Source organism: Psittacula echo (genome assembly GCF_963264785.1).
Source record: "Psittacula echo genome assembly, chromosome: 2".
Lineage (NCBI taxonomy): Eukaryota > Metazoa > Chordata > Aves > Psittaciformes > Psittacidae > Psittacula > Psittacula echo.
This window is the reverse complement of record NC_137737.1, coordinates 107,739,067-107,756,213: the sequence shown is the minus strand read 5'-3', so window position 1 is coordinate 107,756,213 and position 17,147 is coordinate 107,739,067. Positions and strand designations below refer to the sequence as shown.

General features: G+C 37.9%; 1 protein-coding gene across 1 annotated transcript in view; it reads left to right on the top strand.

Moving 5' to 3' along the window:
- PTPRM (protein tyrosine phosphatase receptor type M) overlaps window positions 1-17,147 on the top strand; it is a gene marked incomplete at its 5' end in the record, with an annotated part of 476,815 nt that overhangs the window by 242,527 nt on the left and 217,141 nt on the right. The window contains 3 exons of the mRNA XM_080610125.1: window positions 5,208-5,516; window positions 8,014-8,123; window positions 14,638-14,839. Coding sequence (XP_080466251.1) covers window positions 5,208-5,516; window positions 8,014-8,123; window positions 14,638-14,839 — 621 coding nt within the window. The remainder of the gene's footprint in view (window positions 1-5,207; window positions 5,517-8,013; window positions 8,124-14,637; window positions 14,840-17,147) is intronic.

Genomic DNA, 17,147 nt, shown 5'->3' with positions numbered 1-17,147 from the left:
CTTTTTTGAAACAAAGTATGTCTTAAATTGTCTCCTGAATCAGATGTAGCCCTGATTTAGCATGTAGAATCAAGTCTAAAGTGTGTATGTGCTTCTGGTCTCAATCACTGTAGTATGGCATTTGTGAAATTGTTTGCGACACCCTCTGATACTGATGCTAGAGTACTCTGCCTTCAGATTACTTTACCCAGAGTACTTGATGTGAAAAATGTGAAGCATTTTGAACAAGACTGCTAAGGCAATCTGTGACAAAGTCTATACATTTAATTGTAATTTAATGCAATTAAAGTAAGTTAACCTCTGTGTTTAAAAAAGCTGTAGTGGATAATTTCTTAAATCTCAAATGATTCAGTTTTAATCTTAAACATGTATATTTTCTTGTTCTGTTCATACTTTACATCCTGTGGAAGGACCGTGGAGTCCAATCTTGAATTTAAATAATGAGAGTTGTTACAGAGCTAAACACGCTAATAGTTTGCCTAGACAAGAAATAAATTCTTCATTCCTATTCAGATGTCTTTGAATAGTATCTAACACACACCAGATGTTTGCAGCTACTGGAGTAGCATGGAGTGTCAGAAAAATCACCACACCACCATTCTTTTCTTCATCTCTTATTTCAGTAGGTCTGTGCAGTCTGTGGTGAAAAGACAAAACTTCTCAGACTTCAGTTTTCATTCTAACCCAAGTTTTGATGATCAATGACAGGATCCTAAAAATACACCTAAATGTCTCCATGATTCTGAAATTGACTTTCTGAAAAAGCATTGTACTTGTGGCAAGAGGTAAAGTGTGAAGTTCCAGAGAGATGAGCTGTGAATTGCAGCTGCAATGGAAATTGATCCTGTCTGTCAGCCTCTGCTCCATATTCTCAGGAGAACAGAGTGGAGCAGAGAAGGAGCCAAGATCACCAATTAAATAGGATGCTAAAGTGCCAGGGGCTAGAACCAGGCTTGCTGGTCCCTCAGATCGGAGCTGCAACTGCCAGAATTCATTCCTGGATACCCTGCTGAAACTGGCAGAAGAAGAGCAGTATGAAAAATGCTGCAGGTGCCAGCAGGGGAATTAGTAAGAACTATCTGGCTAAGCTTCAGGCATGACAGGCAATGCACTCCTCTGGGAGGAAAACCTCGTCTCTCATGAATTGCTAGGCCTTATTCTCCCCATTTGCCTCATGATTTTACCAGTGAGGCATAAGAAGATAGCTGGGATACTGAGGAATGACAGAGGCTCAGTTCATCTGGATAACTCCCAAGTGAGTTGAGAAGCGTGGCTGCATAACCTCTCTGCAAGGTGGGCCTTTCGCAAGTGAGGAAGAAACAAAGGTTCAGCAAATAGCTGTTGTGGTATGAGATATATATGTTGCATAACAAATAGTGTGACATATTAATCTCTTTATTCATTTTCTGTACTTAAAAATGTGATTTCAGCTGTGATTAACGCTGTGAAATGACAATTGTCTATGTAGCTATTCCTTACCTTACTTGATGCAAGGGAGCAACAGCAGTCCATTTCTAGAATGACAATCTTCAAGTACCACATGAATAGGTAGGGCAACTCTCTTGACCACAACAGCAGCATCTCTATCGAATGCTTATTTTTTCACTTAAATTTGGGAACTCACTATGGGAAAGTGATAAAAAGATCTGATAGAAAATAAAATCAGATAAATTAAGTCAGTATGCTGTGGTAATTAATTCAGCTTCCCCTTTTAAAACATAGTCATTAGCTGTCATTCATTTTGTGTTGCTTAACATTTTTCTTTCCCCAAGTATCCTGCATCCTTCATCATTAAGAACATATACTTTCCAGGTATAGGAAGTGATCTACTATGCTCTCAGAAGCATGTCACATTAAATATTTCCTCTGGGGTATACAGTGACACCTCCAGAGAAGTTCAGTGCTAACTTGATCAAATGGAAACTTTTTTTTCTATCTTTTGTTGCAGTAACTGCTATTTTTCATGGCTGTTTTGAGCCACGTGGGGTTTTAATAAAAAAATTCCAGTGTTGCATTAGCTATTATTTCTGGTTAAAAGCAGAAATGTTCCCCTTCATCTCTTTCCTGCTTATTGTATGAATTAACTGTTCTTAACCAAAAATTATATTTGACTAAAAACTCAAATATATAGAGCAGATGAGAACTGATATCCTCAGATCTCTAATGAAGTCACGTCTGATAAATCAAAGAAGCGTGGTATTGAAAAGAAAAATAAAATAAACAGAATGAAGTAGTGGTACATCAAGAATTAGGTTTATTTGATGAAAGAAATAATAAGGCATCATCTTTTCCGCTAACCATGTCCATTTTGAGAATTTAAAAGTGATGTTGAGGACACAAAGTGAGTAAATTCATTGTGCAGGCCTGTATCTTCAGAGGCTTTTTCATGGACAAACCTCTTTGGAATATTCAACCTCACTTTCTCAGTAGACATCCCTCAAAACCAGCAGTAATACCACTTGGTGCTTCATACAGGACGTTGCCTTAATGGCTTCCTGTGCTGTGTCCCAGAAGATTCTTTTTATATTCTAACTCTTCCTTTCTTTCCACTACGTGCTGTCACTGAGTTGTTGACACTATACACTTACCTATGAAGGGGTAATTAGGGCCCTATCAGTTCCATAACCTCTTAATGAATGGTAAGAAAAACAGGTATGAGCTGTGTAGCTGTCTGATACTACAGATTACAGAAGACAGGAACCAAAACAATCAGGGTATTTGCCTTATCTGATGAGCTTTATCCTGTGAATATCAACAAAAACTGTATTGTCTCCATCTTTACAGTCAAATTTCTTTTTACCCTGGTCTGTTTTGTTAGAAGTGAAAATGTATCTATCATTCTCATAGCAATGACTTCAGGATTTAACTAGAGGGCTAACTCATGCTTTTTATTACGGTAACATGACATAAGAATATTTTCCTCCTGGGCAGAAATCTTGGATAGGTTTTGATCCATTTACTTTTTTTTTTTTTTTTTTTTTTTACAGCTTGGAAACACTCAGTTTTAATTTCAAAATGCTATGAATTAGTTTTATATCTCTAATAAAATGATTTCTCAGCTCCCGTGTGAATTTTCTGATGTGCCTACTGTGGAGCTAAGCAGGCTGTTCCATATTCCTGCAGCTAGGAGCTTTGTTCAGCTGCATAATGTTATATGTCAGGGTCACCTCAATTTTGTTGATTTTCTAGTCCTATTAAGCCCAGCTAGCAGTACTGTTACACAATACCCACCAAATATCCTTTGCTATTCACAGTCTCACCTACATGAAGAAATGCTTAATAGGAAACAAAAAGAAGAAAAAAATAGAAGTACTTTTTCATTACGTTTATGTCTGAATTATGCAGAAGTAAATAAAGAGATGAAACTTCCAGGACTTGCTATTCTTTGAGCTTTGCCCTCATTAATCTTGATTGTTGTAGCAGTAGAAAATGTCCCAGACACCAGGATTCTTAGCTGGGGTATCTGTGTGTGGAAGCAGGTAAATGGCTCTGTCGTGGTTTATCCTTGGTGAGTATATTTTTGCCAGTCAGTCACTGGAAAGGAGACCAGAATTAGATCTCTTACTGAATTTGTTGTACTTTGCCATTTTGTCACCAACTGTCAAATATTCTATGTTGGTGATCAACACTGTTGGGTAGTGGCAATTAAAAAAAAAAATAAATAAATTAAACAGAGAAAGAAAAAAGAATCTGGAGAATTTGAAAGGGGTAAAAAATACCATGCTTTGTAGATGTTAGAGAGAACAAGCAATTTCTTAACACCTTTTCTTCAAGGAGTTAAGATGAATAACATCTTTGAACAATTATTTCAAGCATGCAGGGATTTTATTAAAAAGTAAAAAGATGAAATCCTGTGTAAATTGTTTAGAACATTCCTAGTGAAGACATGTTGATTAATAAACATAAAAGAGGGAAAATGCATATTAATTTGTTTACATGTAAGAGGCTTCTAGCTCATTAAAACTCTTCTAAGTATTTAACTAGTGAAGCAGTGGATAAAACCAGACATTGTCTTTAATCTTGTTGAGGGCTCCAATATGAAAAAAACCCAGATTATTGCTAAATATGTATGATAGCTTTATTAATGACAGTGTTTTGAAAACGTTTGTGGGGGTTGTCAACTCACTGGTTTTGTTGTAATGTGGTGGAAGTTTGGGTTCACTTTTCTGTCTCAGTTGCTGAGACCAGTAGGACTGAATGTAGACAAGGCCCTTGGTGGCATGGTTTATTGGTGGACTTGGCAGTCCTGGGGTAAAGGCTGGTCTTGAATGATCTTAAAGGTCTTTTACAGCCTAGCTGATTCTATGATTCTATGGTGAAAATTTTAACTACATCAACGACAATCTTTGGTTCTTGTATATAAGTAGCCATATTCTTGGGTATGACTCTGTTAGATGTGATCTATGGCTATGGTTATCAACTGAGAGATCACCAGGAAAGCACACGTGCAATAGGGTATCAGCTGATGTGCCTCGTCTGTTTCTTTTTATTCTTTGCTAAACAACTATGACAAACTGAGGTATTTGTACTGTTTATTTTAGACGGGGAATGGGGGGGACACAGACTATTACCAGGTGATGTTTATGGGAAAAGAACCCTATGGACTATTTTAAAGGAATTGAAATATTAACTTAATGTCCTGGCCAAATAGAGGTTGAGTAATTGCATTCGGTCTAACTTAAAAACAAATGAATAAGAAATAGCTGAAGAACCACTTAACACTTCTTCTTTGTATAAACAGTCCTGGGAGAAAATCACCATGTATTTGCAAGTTTTCCCTTAAATTAACTTTTCTTGTTAGATGCTGGTTTTGTTAAGGTTTTTGCTCTAAAAGTGTTAATGCAAATTAATTTGTAAAAAAAAAATGGATGCATTTGTTTTTTGCAGGCAGCAAGTAAAATAATAAACATCATTTAAACTGTATCATGCACTTTGAGTTAAAGCGTAAAAACTTTCTGGTGCTTTGTTTGCACTTCATTTTTCATCCAAGACTTTTCTGTCCCTTTCTCATGTTTTGTTTGGGTTTTTTTCCCTGATTTTTGGGATCTGTGTTGTCATTTCGTTGTCATTTGCACTATTAGAGATAAAGCAGTGAATTTCTGTTTCTGCTTATACGTCATATTTATGGAAATGTAAAACTTGCTACTCCTGTTACTTACTACTATAACATGAATAATCATCCTAGAATTATGTTGGTAATTTTGCAGATCCAATGCGTGGGCCACGAAAACTAGAGGTTGTGGAGATCAAATCTAGACAAATCACCATTTGTTGGGAACCATTTGGATATAATGTCACACGTTGCCATCGATACAACCTCACAGTCCATTACCGTTACCAGGCTGGAGGACAAGAGCAAGTGAGAGAAGAAGTAAGCTGGGATACAGAAAGTTCACATCCCCAGCACACAATTACTAATTTATCACCATATACAAATGTCAGCATCAAATTAGTACTAATGAATCCAGAAGGACGAAAAGAAAGCCAGGAACTTGTAGTACAAACTGATGAAGACGGTGAGTTTTATATTTACAAATACTTATACATGCATACTGTCTAATAGTCAGTACACTTCCATATAAATGCATGTTCTATTTTCACTCAAATCTGTATCAAATTTCCCACCAAATTCTTCACCAGTTTTAAGGTATTAAAAGGTCCATTGGAAGTATTAAAATGAGTTTTTAAATAACCTAAAACATTGCATGTCATTTAATAATTTTTTCATTAAACTTATAACTTATGCTTGAGCTATGTTCTGCCTATTAAAAGTTCCAGTATCATTTTGAAGAAATTTCAGGTGATTGTCCCACAGTATCTTCATGTAAGCTTTCCTATAGAATGATGTGCTCAACATTAAATATTTGTTCTTGATTTGTGGTTTAATTTTTTTTCTCTAGCTTTGGCTTTCCAACTACTGGACACTGTTAGTTGCTTATTCAGACAATATACTGACATTGAACTATATATATATATATTCCCTTCCTTTTCAGTATTGTCAGCTAACATGGGGGTTTTCAGATCTCATTTTTTAAATTTTGAGCAATAATGTAATTTATGAATGTCTTTTTTCAAAAAAGCATGACAGCAGAATTGGCTAATGTGGCTCTATAATATTCTAATAATATTACATGGAAAGGTTATGCTGTCCTCCTAAGTCCTCTGTGACATTATTGTGATATTGTGATAATACTTGCAGAGAGTTTACTGGAACTCTGTTATCTATGATACCAAAATGTGATTCTTTGTTGAATTGGTCATGCATCAAGAATCGGTTTCACCTTCCCAGAGTGTTCTGTACTGATATAGCCCCTTCATGCCCTCTACAAGTGCACCCGAGTCTTTTGACCTTGCTTTTAACTATTTTAAAATGCATACTGCTCAAAGAAACCTTATCAAATGACTGGCATTGCTTTGTATAACAGATCTGTCCTCCTCCCAGTTTTATCGTCTGCGATCTGAACAGGAATGGCTTTGTATTTTCTTCCAGATCAGTGATAGATTTACAGCAAACATGTTGGAAAGATTTCTAGAAAAAAAATCAACAATGATGCGTTCCTCTTATAACAAATACTTGGAGTCTGTCATTTAAACCTATTAAATCATTTACCATCTGCTGTCTTGGTTTTGTGAACTACCAGTTTCTAATCAAAATATATGAGAGAATAAATTAAACAATTTAGGAATGTATAGTTGCTATTGCAAAAGATTTGACAAAGCATAACTAACAAAACATTGCTTAATTAAAATTAATTCTGCTGTCATCCTCTAATTTTGATTCAGTTCAACTGTAGGATGACAAAGCTAAAGACCTTATTGTTATCTGGGCTGTTCATGTATTTTCTGTAGAATTTCGCATAGTATGTTCTTATTCCTGGCCCTGTAGAACTTTATATTATTCCAAGACCTATTGAAAACCGGCATCAGTAGTTGAGAGAATGCCTTGGACAAAAATTACTTTTTAGTATACTGTACACCTCCAGTAAGGTACATAAATCTGGATGTAACACAACAGAGTATACTGACCCAAATAACCATCATAATTTTTCAGATCACACAATCGTGTAGATTGCAGGGGACCTCCAGAGCTCATTTAGTCCAACCTTTTGCTCAGAGCATGTTCTACTGTATTTTCACATATAGTTTGTGGAAAAGTGCTTATCCATCAATGCCTGTTGCCTCACAGCAGTCCTGTGTGCATTTTTCGGGATTTTCTTTTCTCATTCCATTGCAAGTGTTCCAAAAATAAAATTGCAAATACATGTCCATGTGCTGTTTACACATATTCTTCTCTGAAAACTGTATTGAGATTGGCTGAGGGATAAGGAAATTGTTGCAGGACAAACAATAAACAGAAATAGATATCTGACAGTGGTCTGACATCCCTGACTCTTCAGAGTTCATTCTCATAAATTAAGAGACTTTTAAGAAAAATTAATAATGTTAGATATTTGGTTTGGCTGCTTCATAATTTCCTTACATTCACCCTGTTGTAGGTCTTCAGGTCTGATGTCAGTCAGCATTGCTGTTCTGTTCAACATGTGGCTCATCTTTCCTGGCTAACCATTCTAGTTTAGTCTGTTGAAGCTATACCTTGTTACTTCAATACTTGTCCATTTTCATATATGAATGTTTACTATGTTTTTCACTGTGGGACAGTAACACTATTGATAAGTAGGTACCTCAAGTAGATTTTACTTGCAGGAATTTATATTTGAGATATTGCCTAATTCCTTATAAATTGCTGGCTTGTCCTTTTCTTTCATTAGTAGTATTTATGGGATAAGGGTTATGTTCACTAATTCCTTCTTACACTGAAGGTGACACGTTTCCTTTATGGCACAGTTTTGTTAAATTAATCATTCTCCTGCTGAGCTGCCATGGCCTTTGCTTCAGTCTTAAGGAATTAATAGTGGGACGGGTTTTATGCCTCAACAGCCTAAATACTAAGCAGAGTGTCTCCTTCTGAATTTTTTCTTAAAAGATCATTTTTTTCCTCTTTTTATCCATTAGTCCCGAGTGCTGTGCCACTTGAATCCATTCAAGGGAGCACCTTTGAAGAGAAGATTTTTCTTCAGTGGAGAGAGCCGGCGCAAACATATGGTGTAATTACTCTCTATGAGGTACCTAGCATTTTGCCATGTTTAAATTTTTATGTATAGTTTTGATTTTCAAAATGCATAATTTGTAAGAAATAGTTTTATTTTTTTACAGTGTATGTAAAATTAATCTTCTTTTTGAAGATAGTACCGGTTGCAAAGTAATAAAATCACATACGTAATGTAGGAGTGAATTATGCAGGAAGCAAACTGTCCCTGGGTTATCAGCTCTTAAGAAACCTGATATTTTTAGAACCATGTGATACAGCATTCTACCTAGTAATGTGGATCAAATATTATAAAGATTGAAAGAGAGATCTTAGTAAATTTTTTGAAAAACAGGAGGCATTACACAGTGGTGACAGTCAACATCATGTTTAGATAAGACTCATTACAGGGAGCCTATTGTAATAGAAACAAGCAGGCATAATTAAAAAAAAAAAAATCCCCTAACATTTTTTAAATGCAAATTAACCAAAATTGCATGTTGCTAGATGTCTAAAAATCGCTGCTTTTCCTCGTGTAGAACCTTTGCCTGAATACCTTTTAGAAAAATTGACAAAAGACTGCACAGATTAAGCTGTCAGACAGTAATCACTGTTAAGCTTCTTACCTGACCTTACTACAAAATTGGTATTGAAATGCTTTGTTTAAAAAAATCCCACCTAAATGAGATCCTGTGTAAAAGAAAAGTTGAATTGAATGGTAACCTATTGATACTGTTTTGAAAACTACTCTATTGTAAGAGGATAAAATGTTATGAAAAAGTATGAATTGATTTTTTTATAAAACTAACTACTTTCCAGCTAGTTCAACAGTTCCCTATCTTCAGGGATCAGAGTATTTTAGTTAATATGTTAATGTTCTTACTGATGTTAGGCTTTATGTACATAGACACACACCATGATGAACCATCTTTCTACTTACAAACGCGCATGCACGTCTAATTGTATTGCTGAGAAGTATATGCGCTGTATACATGGAGTTCATTCTGTAATGTATATACATACAGAACTCCGTCATCTGTAATGGGAGATGTGCAGATGTATTCAGAGATGGAAAAGAATAGCATGACCAGACTTTCTAAGGTAGTCAGGACTGTACAAGTCAAAAGAAACTAGTAGTCCAACAGTGAACAGAATATTGAAAAGTAAATGCCGGTATCTCCGTATACTGTTTATCTAATGCATCTCAAAGCAGAGTCTGAGGGAGCAAGGCAAACAGTTAAGTCATAAACTTGTTTTAATTACTTTTTAAGTAGAAGATACCAACAGGCTGATACAACCAACAACCAAACTGTTCCTTGTTTTAAAGATGCTGACTCAGTCCAGTCAGGTGGCTAAATGTGTACAGACACCTAGTTGCTGGAAGTTTATTTGTCAATAGTTTTTCTGCCCTGATGTTTGCTTATAAGCCTAAAATGTATCACAAAGGTTTTATAAATATGACTGCTAAACTACCCAGAGCAAGCAAATATACACAGTGAATCATGGGGACATTTCATCTATTTGAAATGTATGCTTGAGGTGAAATATAAAAGTATATTTCAGACATATTTTGTCTAACTGAAGCAGGTCACAGTGTAAGATACAGACAAGTTAAATGAAATTTATGTACCTGTGGTTTATAGATTGATTTAGACTATTCATGATGTCTCAGTAGGCACCTCTGTGGCTGATCGTTGTGCTGTCAAGGTAGTGGATCCAGCACAGCTCCAACCAACCCAAGCTGGAGAAGTGAGGTGTCTAACTCCTGCCTACAACTTGTTGCAAGCCAAAGCTTAGAAAAAGAGGCATCTAAGCCCTGGCTGTGTGTACATCAAATATTCTATTAGTGAAAAGCACAGTCATTAAAGTTGCTCTTATACAAACATATGCTGTATTTGGTATGTTCATGAAAACTACGGTGCCCTTGGCATTCATCTTTCAGAGAATGGTCTATCAGATGAGCACTAACCTAGTAAGGAGAAGGTCAGGGTAGGGGACATTTCAGATTGAGGGATTCCTCAGTTCATTATAACATGCTTGCAGGGGAGTAACTGAGGCATGCAGCGAGCGGCAAATGGTCCTTCCATTCACCTGTCACCTGCCATTGGTCTGTACACAACCAAGGGAAAAAGAATTGTAGTGCCAAGAGGAAAGCAGTTATGAGAGTGCCAAACACTTAAGTCTGGAGTTGAGGAGGCATAGCCTGGGTGAAGCAAAACTGCAAGTATGTAAGCCTGAGTCAGACCTAGGAGCAAAGTTGTTCTTTCCAGGGCAAGCTCTTTAGCTGGTAGCTGTTTTTATAGGGGTAGCCTTAAAATTACAGCAGTAGACACCTTCTTTCAGCGAGAGGTCCCAGGGTCTTTATCCCAGCAGACACATGAACTTAATGTGCAGTCCTGAGTCTGCATCCCTGCAGCCAGAAAGCTCAAACTTCTCACCTCTGTATCTAGCATTTCTTACTGAGTACCTAACTTTACATGTTGTTAAAAATCTCATAACTTAGCCTGTTTCTCGGGGCCAGGCATTTGCTTTCAGTGCCTGAAGGAGACAGTCTTTTAATATATGTGGATATCACATATATTAGAAGTGTGTTGAAATATCAGGTATTAAAGTATTCATTGCTATTGTGAAATTACATGCAAATCCAATTATTTTACCAATATTTAAAGGAAAAAGCCTTTAGATGAAGAAATGACATAATGACGAATTATACTATTTTGCTTCACTAGCACCAGTACAGATCCACAGTTGGAGGAATAAAGGGATTTGTCCTTTGGGCAAGGTTCTGTCTAAATTTGAAAAGAATAGTCAGGATCCAGTAAGAAAATGACCCTCATGCCCTTTTTTTTCATCCATCATTCTGGAACATCAGCTCTTAGCTATCTAACAACTAAATGCTGCAAAAAAAATCTTAAAATCTAACATAGACTGTGGAGTCTCCAATATCCTGGCATTATTTGAATAGAACTTAAATGAGATTTTGGAAAATCCAGTTAAGAATCATGGAAATGCAGAAAACAGAGTTTAAAGGGAGCAGCAGGACATCATTTAGTTCACCTATCTGACAAAACAGATGTAATTGTAATGCAGTTGTTCAACCTGTCTTTCAAAATCTCCAAAAAAAGTTCTGACCCACTCTCCCACAAGCAGACATAACAGTCACCATCAGAAAGGGAGATTATTTTGGGTAATATGTAACCTTTATTTCTTTACTGATAAAAGTTCAGATATTTGCTAATGTAATATTCTGCCATAAGTGAATGTTGAGTTGAGCCATTTTTAAGGCACTTCCAGTGCAGTTTATGGATGAGGAGTTGTAGAAGATCTGCCTCTATCTACTGAAATAATGCCGGGGTTTATCTAGGTGATATCAAAGTTTTTATTACCAATTTTCCACACTTTATTGGTGTCATGTTAGGTGGGTCATATAAAAATCAATTTTCATTTAGTCAGAGGTTCTAGGAAATTGCAAGTTTTTAAGGTGTGTAATTCCGACACTTAGAATCATAGAGTCAGAATCATAGAATAGAATCATAGAATAGTTAGGGTTGGAATTGACCTTAAGATCGTCTAGTTCCAACCCCCCTGCCATGGGCAGGGACACCCCACACTAAACCATGCCACCCAAGGCCTCATCCAACCTGGCCTTGAACACCACCAGGGATGGAGCATTCACAACCTCCCTGGGCAACCCATTCCAGTGCTTCACCACCCTCACAGTAAAGAATTTCTTCCAATCTAAACTTCCCGTGTTTAAGTTTGAACCCGTTACCCCTTGTCCTATCACTACAGTCCCTGATGAAGAGTCCATCCCCAGCATCCTTGTAGGCCCCCTTCAGATACTGGAAGGCTGCTATGAGGTCTCCACGCAGCCTTCTCTTCTCCAGGCTGAACAGCCCCAACTTTCTCAGCCTGTCCTCATACGGGAGGTGCTCCAGTCCCTTGATCATCCTCGTGGCCCTCCTCTGGACTTGTTCCAGCAGTTCCATGTCCTTTTTATGTTGAGGACACCAGAACTGCACACAATACTCCAAGTGAGGTCTCACGAGAGTAGAGTAGAGGGGCAGGATCACCTCCTTTGACCTGCTGGTCACGCTCCTCTTGATGCAGCCCAGGATACAGTTGGCTTTCTGGGCTGCGAGCACACACTGAAGCCGGCTCATGTTCATTTTCTCATTGACCAACACCCCCAAGTCCTTCTCTGCAGGGCTGCTCTGAATCTCTTCTTTGTCCAACCTGTAGCTGTGCCTGGGATTGCTCTGACGCAGGTGTAGGACCTTGCACTTGGCATGGTTAAACTTCATACGGTTGGCATCAGCCCACCTCACAAGCGTGTCAAGGTCCCTCTGGATGGCATCCCTTCCCTCTGGCGTATCCACCGAACCACGCAGCTTGGTGTCATCGGCAAACTTGCTGAGGGCGCACTCAATCCCACTGTCCATGTGACCGACAAAGATATTGACCAAGAACAGTGCCAACACCGATCCCTGAGGGACACCACTCGTTACCGGTCTCCAGCCGGACATGGAGCCATTGACCACAACTCTTTGCGTGCGGCCATCCAGCCAGTTCTTTATCCACCGAGTGGTCCACCCATCAAATTGATGTCTCTCCAATTTAGAGACAAGGATGTCATGTGGGACAGTGTCAAAGGCTTTGCACAAATCCAGGTAGATGACGTCAACTGCTCTGCCCCGTCCATCAGTTTCGTAGCCCCATCATAGAAGGCCACCAAATTGGTCAGGCAGGATTTCCCCTTAGTGAAGCCATGCTGGCTGTCACCAACCACCTCCTTGTTTTTCATGTGCCTTAGCATGCCTTCCAGGAGAATCTGCTCCAAGAGTTTGCCAGGCACAGAGGTGAGACTGACTGGTCTGTAATTCCCTGGGGTTTTTCCCCTTCTTGAAAATGAGAGTTATATTTCCCTTTTTCCAGTCGTCGGGAACTTCAGCTGACTGCCATGATTTTTCAAATATGATGGCCAGTGGCTTAGGAACTTCATTCGCCAGCTCCTTCAGGACCCGTGGATGGATTTCGTCAGGTCCCATGGACTTGTGTACGTTTAGGTTTTTAAGGTGGTCTCAAACCAGATCCTCTCCTACAGTGGGCCTGGGGTCTTCATTTTCACAGTCCCTGTGTTCGCCTTCCAAGACTTGGGTGGTGCGGTCAGAGCCTTTGCCAGTGAAGACCGAGGCAAAGAAGTCATTGAGAGCCTCAGCCTTCTCCAAATCCTGGGTAGCCAGTTCTCCAGATATCTTCCAGAGGGGGCCTACGTTGTTCCTAGTCTGTCTTTTACTCGCTACGTACCTACAGAATCCCTTCCTATTATCCTTAACATCCCTAGCCAAGTTCAATTCTAACTGGGCCTTAGCCTTCCTCACCTGGTCCCTAGCTTCCCGGACAGCATCCCTGTATTCTTCCCAGGCCGCCTGTCCCTGCTTCCACCTTCTATAAGCCTCTTTTTTCCTTTGAATTTTCCTGAGCAGCTCCTTATCCATCCAAGGAGGTCTCCTGGCCCTCTTGCTGCACTTCCTTCTAGTTGGGATGCAACACTCCTGAGCTTGGAGCACGTGATCCTTGAATAACAACCAATAGTATACGCTTAGATGTTTCTATGTATTTTCTATATTCTATGTTATTAAGTATAATGATATGGAATAAATATAGCTAAAGGAATGTCAGTTATCACTTTGTATAATAAGAGTGTTTGGAATTTTTTGCATAAAAATGAAACTTTAAAAAGGAGGAATGAATCATTTTTACTTTTTAAATGGATTTCTTATTTTTAAATTCTCATTACAGAGCATAGAAATTAGTAATTAATAGAAGAAATCTGGATCAAGTTTTACTGTGAACTTATATTAACATTTCTAATGAAAACTGAAAATACTGTTTGAATCAAAGAAAGAGCTGAGGATACAATATACACTCTGCATATATTACTTAACATTTTATCTCTGTTTTCCTCCAATGAGTATCTGACCTAGGTACAATATAATAACCTGAAAAAGTCCAAATTAACAGTTACGTTAGCTAAGCTTCAGACTAAAATGGAAGCTTTACCCACTTCCTGAAAAATTTGCCTTAAGCTGCCCTTATCATCTTTTATGAATAATCTTATTCAGAGCAAAGTGTAATTATAATGAAATCAGCTGGAACTGGATGCTACACCTTCTGTTATTTGCTTATCTGTTTACCTGGTTGTTTTGGTTTTCCTGTTGTTATTGATCGAAACCAACAGTAAGATGAATTAAAAAAATGACACTGTTAAAGCCAGCATCTTGAAAGAATTAATGTAAGCCTTAGCCTGTCCTTTAGAGTTGTAATCCAGCCGCCTCTAAGTCTCTGTATCTATAAAAGTAATAACTCATACCAGTTACAGCTGAATTTCTGTGTCCCTTCATGGGATTTGGAATTTGAAGAGTACAAGAGAGTAAGATAGCTTATCATAAAATGTCTGACAGCGCATACATCCAAAGGGTTTACTGGATAAAGATGCAATCTCTCTCCATCTGTTCAAGGCAGTTTATAACTTTCTTATTCTTTTGCAGATCACCTACAAAGCAGTCAGTTCCTTTGACCCAGAAATAGATTTATCCAATCAAAGTGGACGAGTCTCAAAGCTAGGAAATGAAACGCACTATCTCTTTTTTGGACTGTATCCTGGAACTACCTACTCTTTCACCATTAGAGCCAGCACAGCTAAAGGTTTTGGACCTCCAATTACAAATCAATTCACCACTAAAATATCAGGTACTTGATTAAAGAATATTATAATTTGCTTAACATCACACGTAATTCTTTTTGTTGTTTACTTCCTCCTTAGGATTTAACAAGCAGCAAATTGAAGAAGTAAAATGCATGTTCATCCCTGAAGATGTCAAAGTGACATATATCAACATATTTGAAAAACTTCCAAGTGCTTAAATACCAGCTAGTACTTTGATATTCCTCTTCACAACTGTAACTTATGACCCAAGAAACCCTATGAATTATATGCCCGTATTCAGTGCCAGCTGCTGTTGCAACATTTAGCATAGGGTTTTTTGGACATGAGGATGAAGGTTTCGTTCAGAGCTTAGTCAGCCTTGACGTGGTTCTAAATTAGTACAGTAACGGTGCTGGAAAATCTCTTCAATAAGCCATGAACAATTGAGAGTAGAGCAGAAATACTGTATGTCTAGCACTTACTTAGAAAGTGTAGCTAACTGCCAGCCTGGGTATGTTCCTAGCAGGCGTGTGGACTGAAGTGGATATGAAACTGTATTAGACAAGAACATCAGGACTAGTGGTTTTCAAATAGCAGCAGCATGCCTTTGTCGCTTCTGCAAATCCATGAACAATGTTTTAAAGCCTTCCCAGAGGCAAAGAAACACTTCATTTCTCTAGGTGATGGGATGCAATACAATTGCATCCTCTAAAATGCTTATGTAATTGATGACAAAATGTTTTGCAAAGTTACAGTTGGAATCCCTTTACTCTTCAGTTCTCTACAATCTTCTTGGGAATTAACCTGACAGTTGAACTATGGCCCCTTAGTAATATTTATAGAAAATTGCCTTATCTATTTGTGGTCAACTGTGCTTTTCAGAAAAGATAAAGGAATGCATTTGGGTGCAACATCTTGTTTCTCTTTTGCTCTCATTCTGTGTATTGTCCTCATCACTCATTTTCTGTCCTCACTGGAATGGAAACAAGTAACAAGTGTTAATCAGAGGTAGATAGACCAATTTCTTTTTTGTTATTTACAGGAAAGGGCAGTTAATGCATAGTGGAAATTACTGCCATTACAGAAGTTAGTTGATAATTTTCAAGTTACAAAATAATTCTTTATAGGAAGTCTTAACACTATTAATAGTGATCAGTAAAGATGGGATTCATTTTTCATCCCATTTCCTATACTGAGCAAAATCTTTCTCCATCAGAAATCAATTTCTGACACATCAAGACTCTATAGGACTTAAGATAGCAGAGTCAGCCCTTATTAGAATGAGGAAGGAAGGAAGGAAGAAGACTATTGAGAATGGATGAGAATTCAGATGTTTGAGAATAGTACTGGATCTTAAATTTTTTTTCTTTTCTAAATTTGATATGTCCCCAACTAAAACTCAGTAGTGTGAACAAGCATTTCAGGCATGTTTGGGGATGAGGATGACCTCCAGGCTACTATGTGATGAGGCTTTGCTAGCTATCTTGTCTACACACCACTCTCTCATTACTTTGTGTTAGTTACTGCACTAACAAGGAACGTTTATGACTTGTCCATGGGTAGTTAAAGCCATGGACAAGCTTTAATCTCCTGGGGAATTTAAAACAGAAGCAGAATGCATATATTTCTTAGTCTTGTTGAAAAATCACAGCTGAAATTTTAGCTGTTGAATACGGTATCCTCTGCAGTGCTATTGGCCTGTGATTTCATTGTCTTCCTGTAAAGCTTTGAGGCTCTTGATGTGGCCAGTGCTCTCCATTTTGGAGATACATGAAACAAAACTGATGAGCATTTATGAATGAAAGAGTTTTGGTTTTTAGAACAGATGAGGTGGCAACAGTGCATTCTGACCAATTTCTGGATTGAGTCATTGCATTTTACTTTGTCTAACTCTAGACTGCATTTTCATTTGAATAAGATACTCAAATTTCCTGTCTTAAGTGTTTGAGTACTGTTCTGTACTGTAAATAGTTGGTATGTTTCATTCTACAGTAGTGTGATTGGCACTGATGGATGAAGTGATCTGTATGTAAATATGTATTACCAAAAGCAGAGCTGGTAGCAGTGCATGCTATCAGAAATGATGGGCACTCTATTAGAAGGCTGTTTTGTGTTGTGTATAACTTTGTGAAAAGTCAGCTATGTGGGCTGAAATTTTGTATGCTGCCTTTCATACTAAGAAGAATTTCATCCATCTGAGGAATGTGGCTGACATTGTGAAAACTTCTGCTGACTGATACATTACTGAAGTGTTTCCAAACTGGGATTTAAATATTTAGCAAGAAGAGAGACATTAACCTGGACCATCACTCTGAAAATCTGTCCAGATTTGGGCAATTTGTAATTTTTACA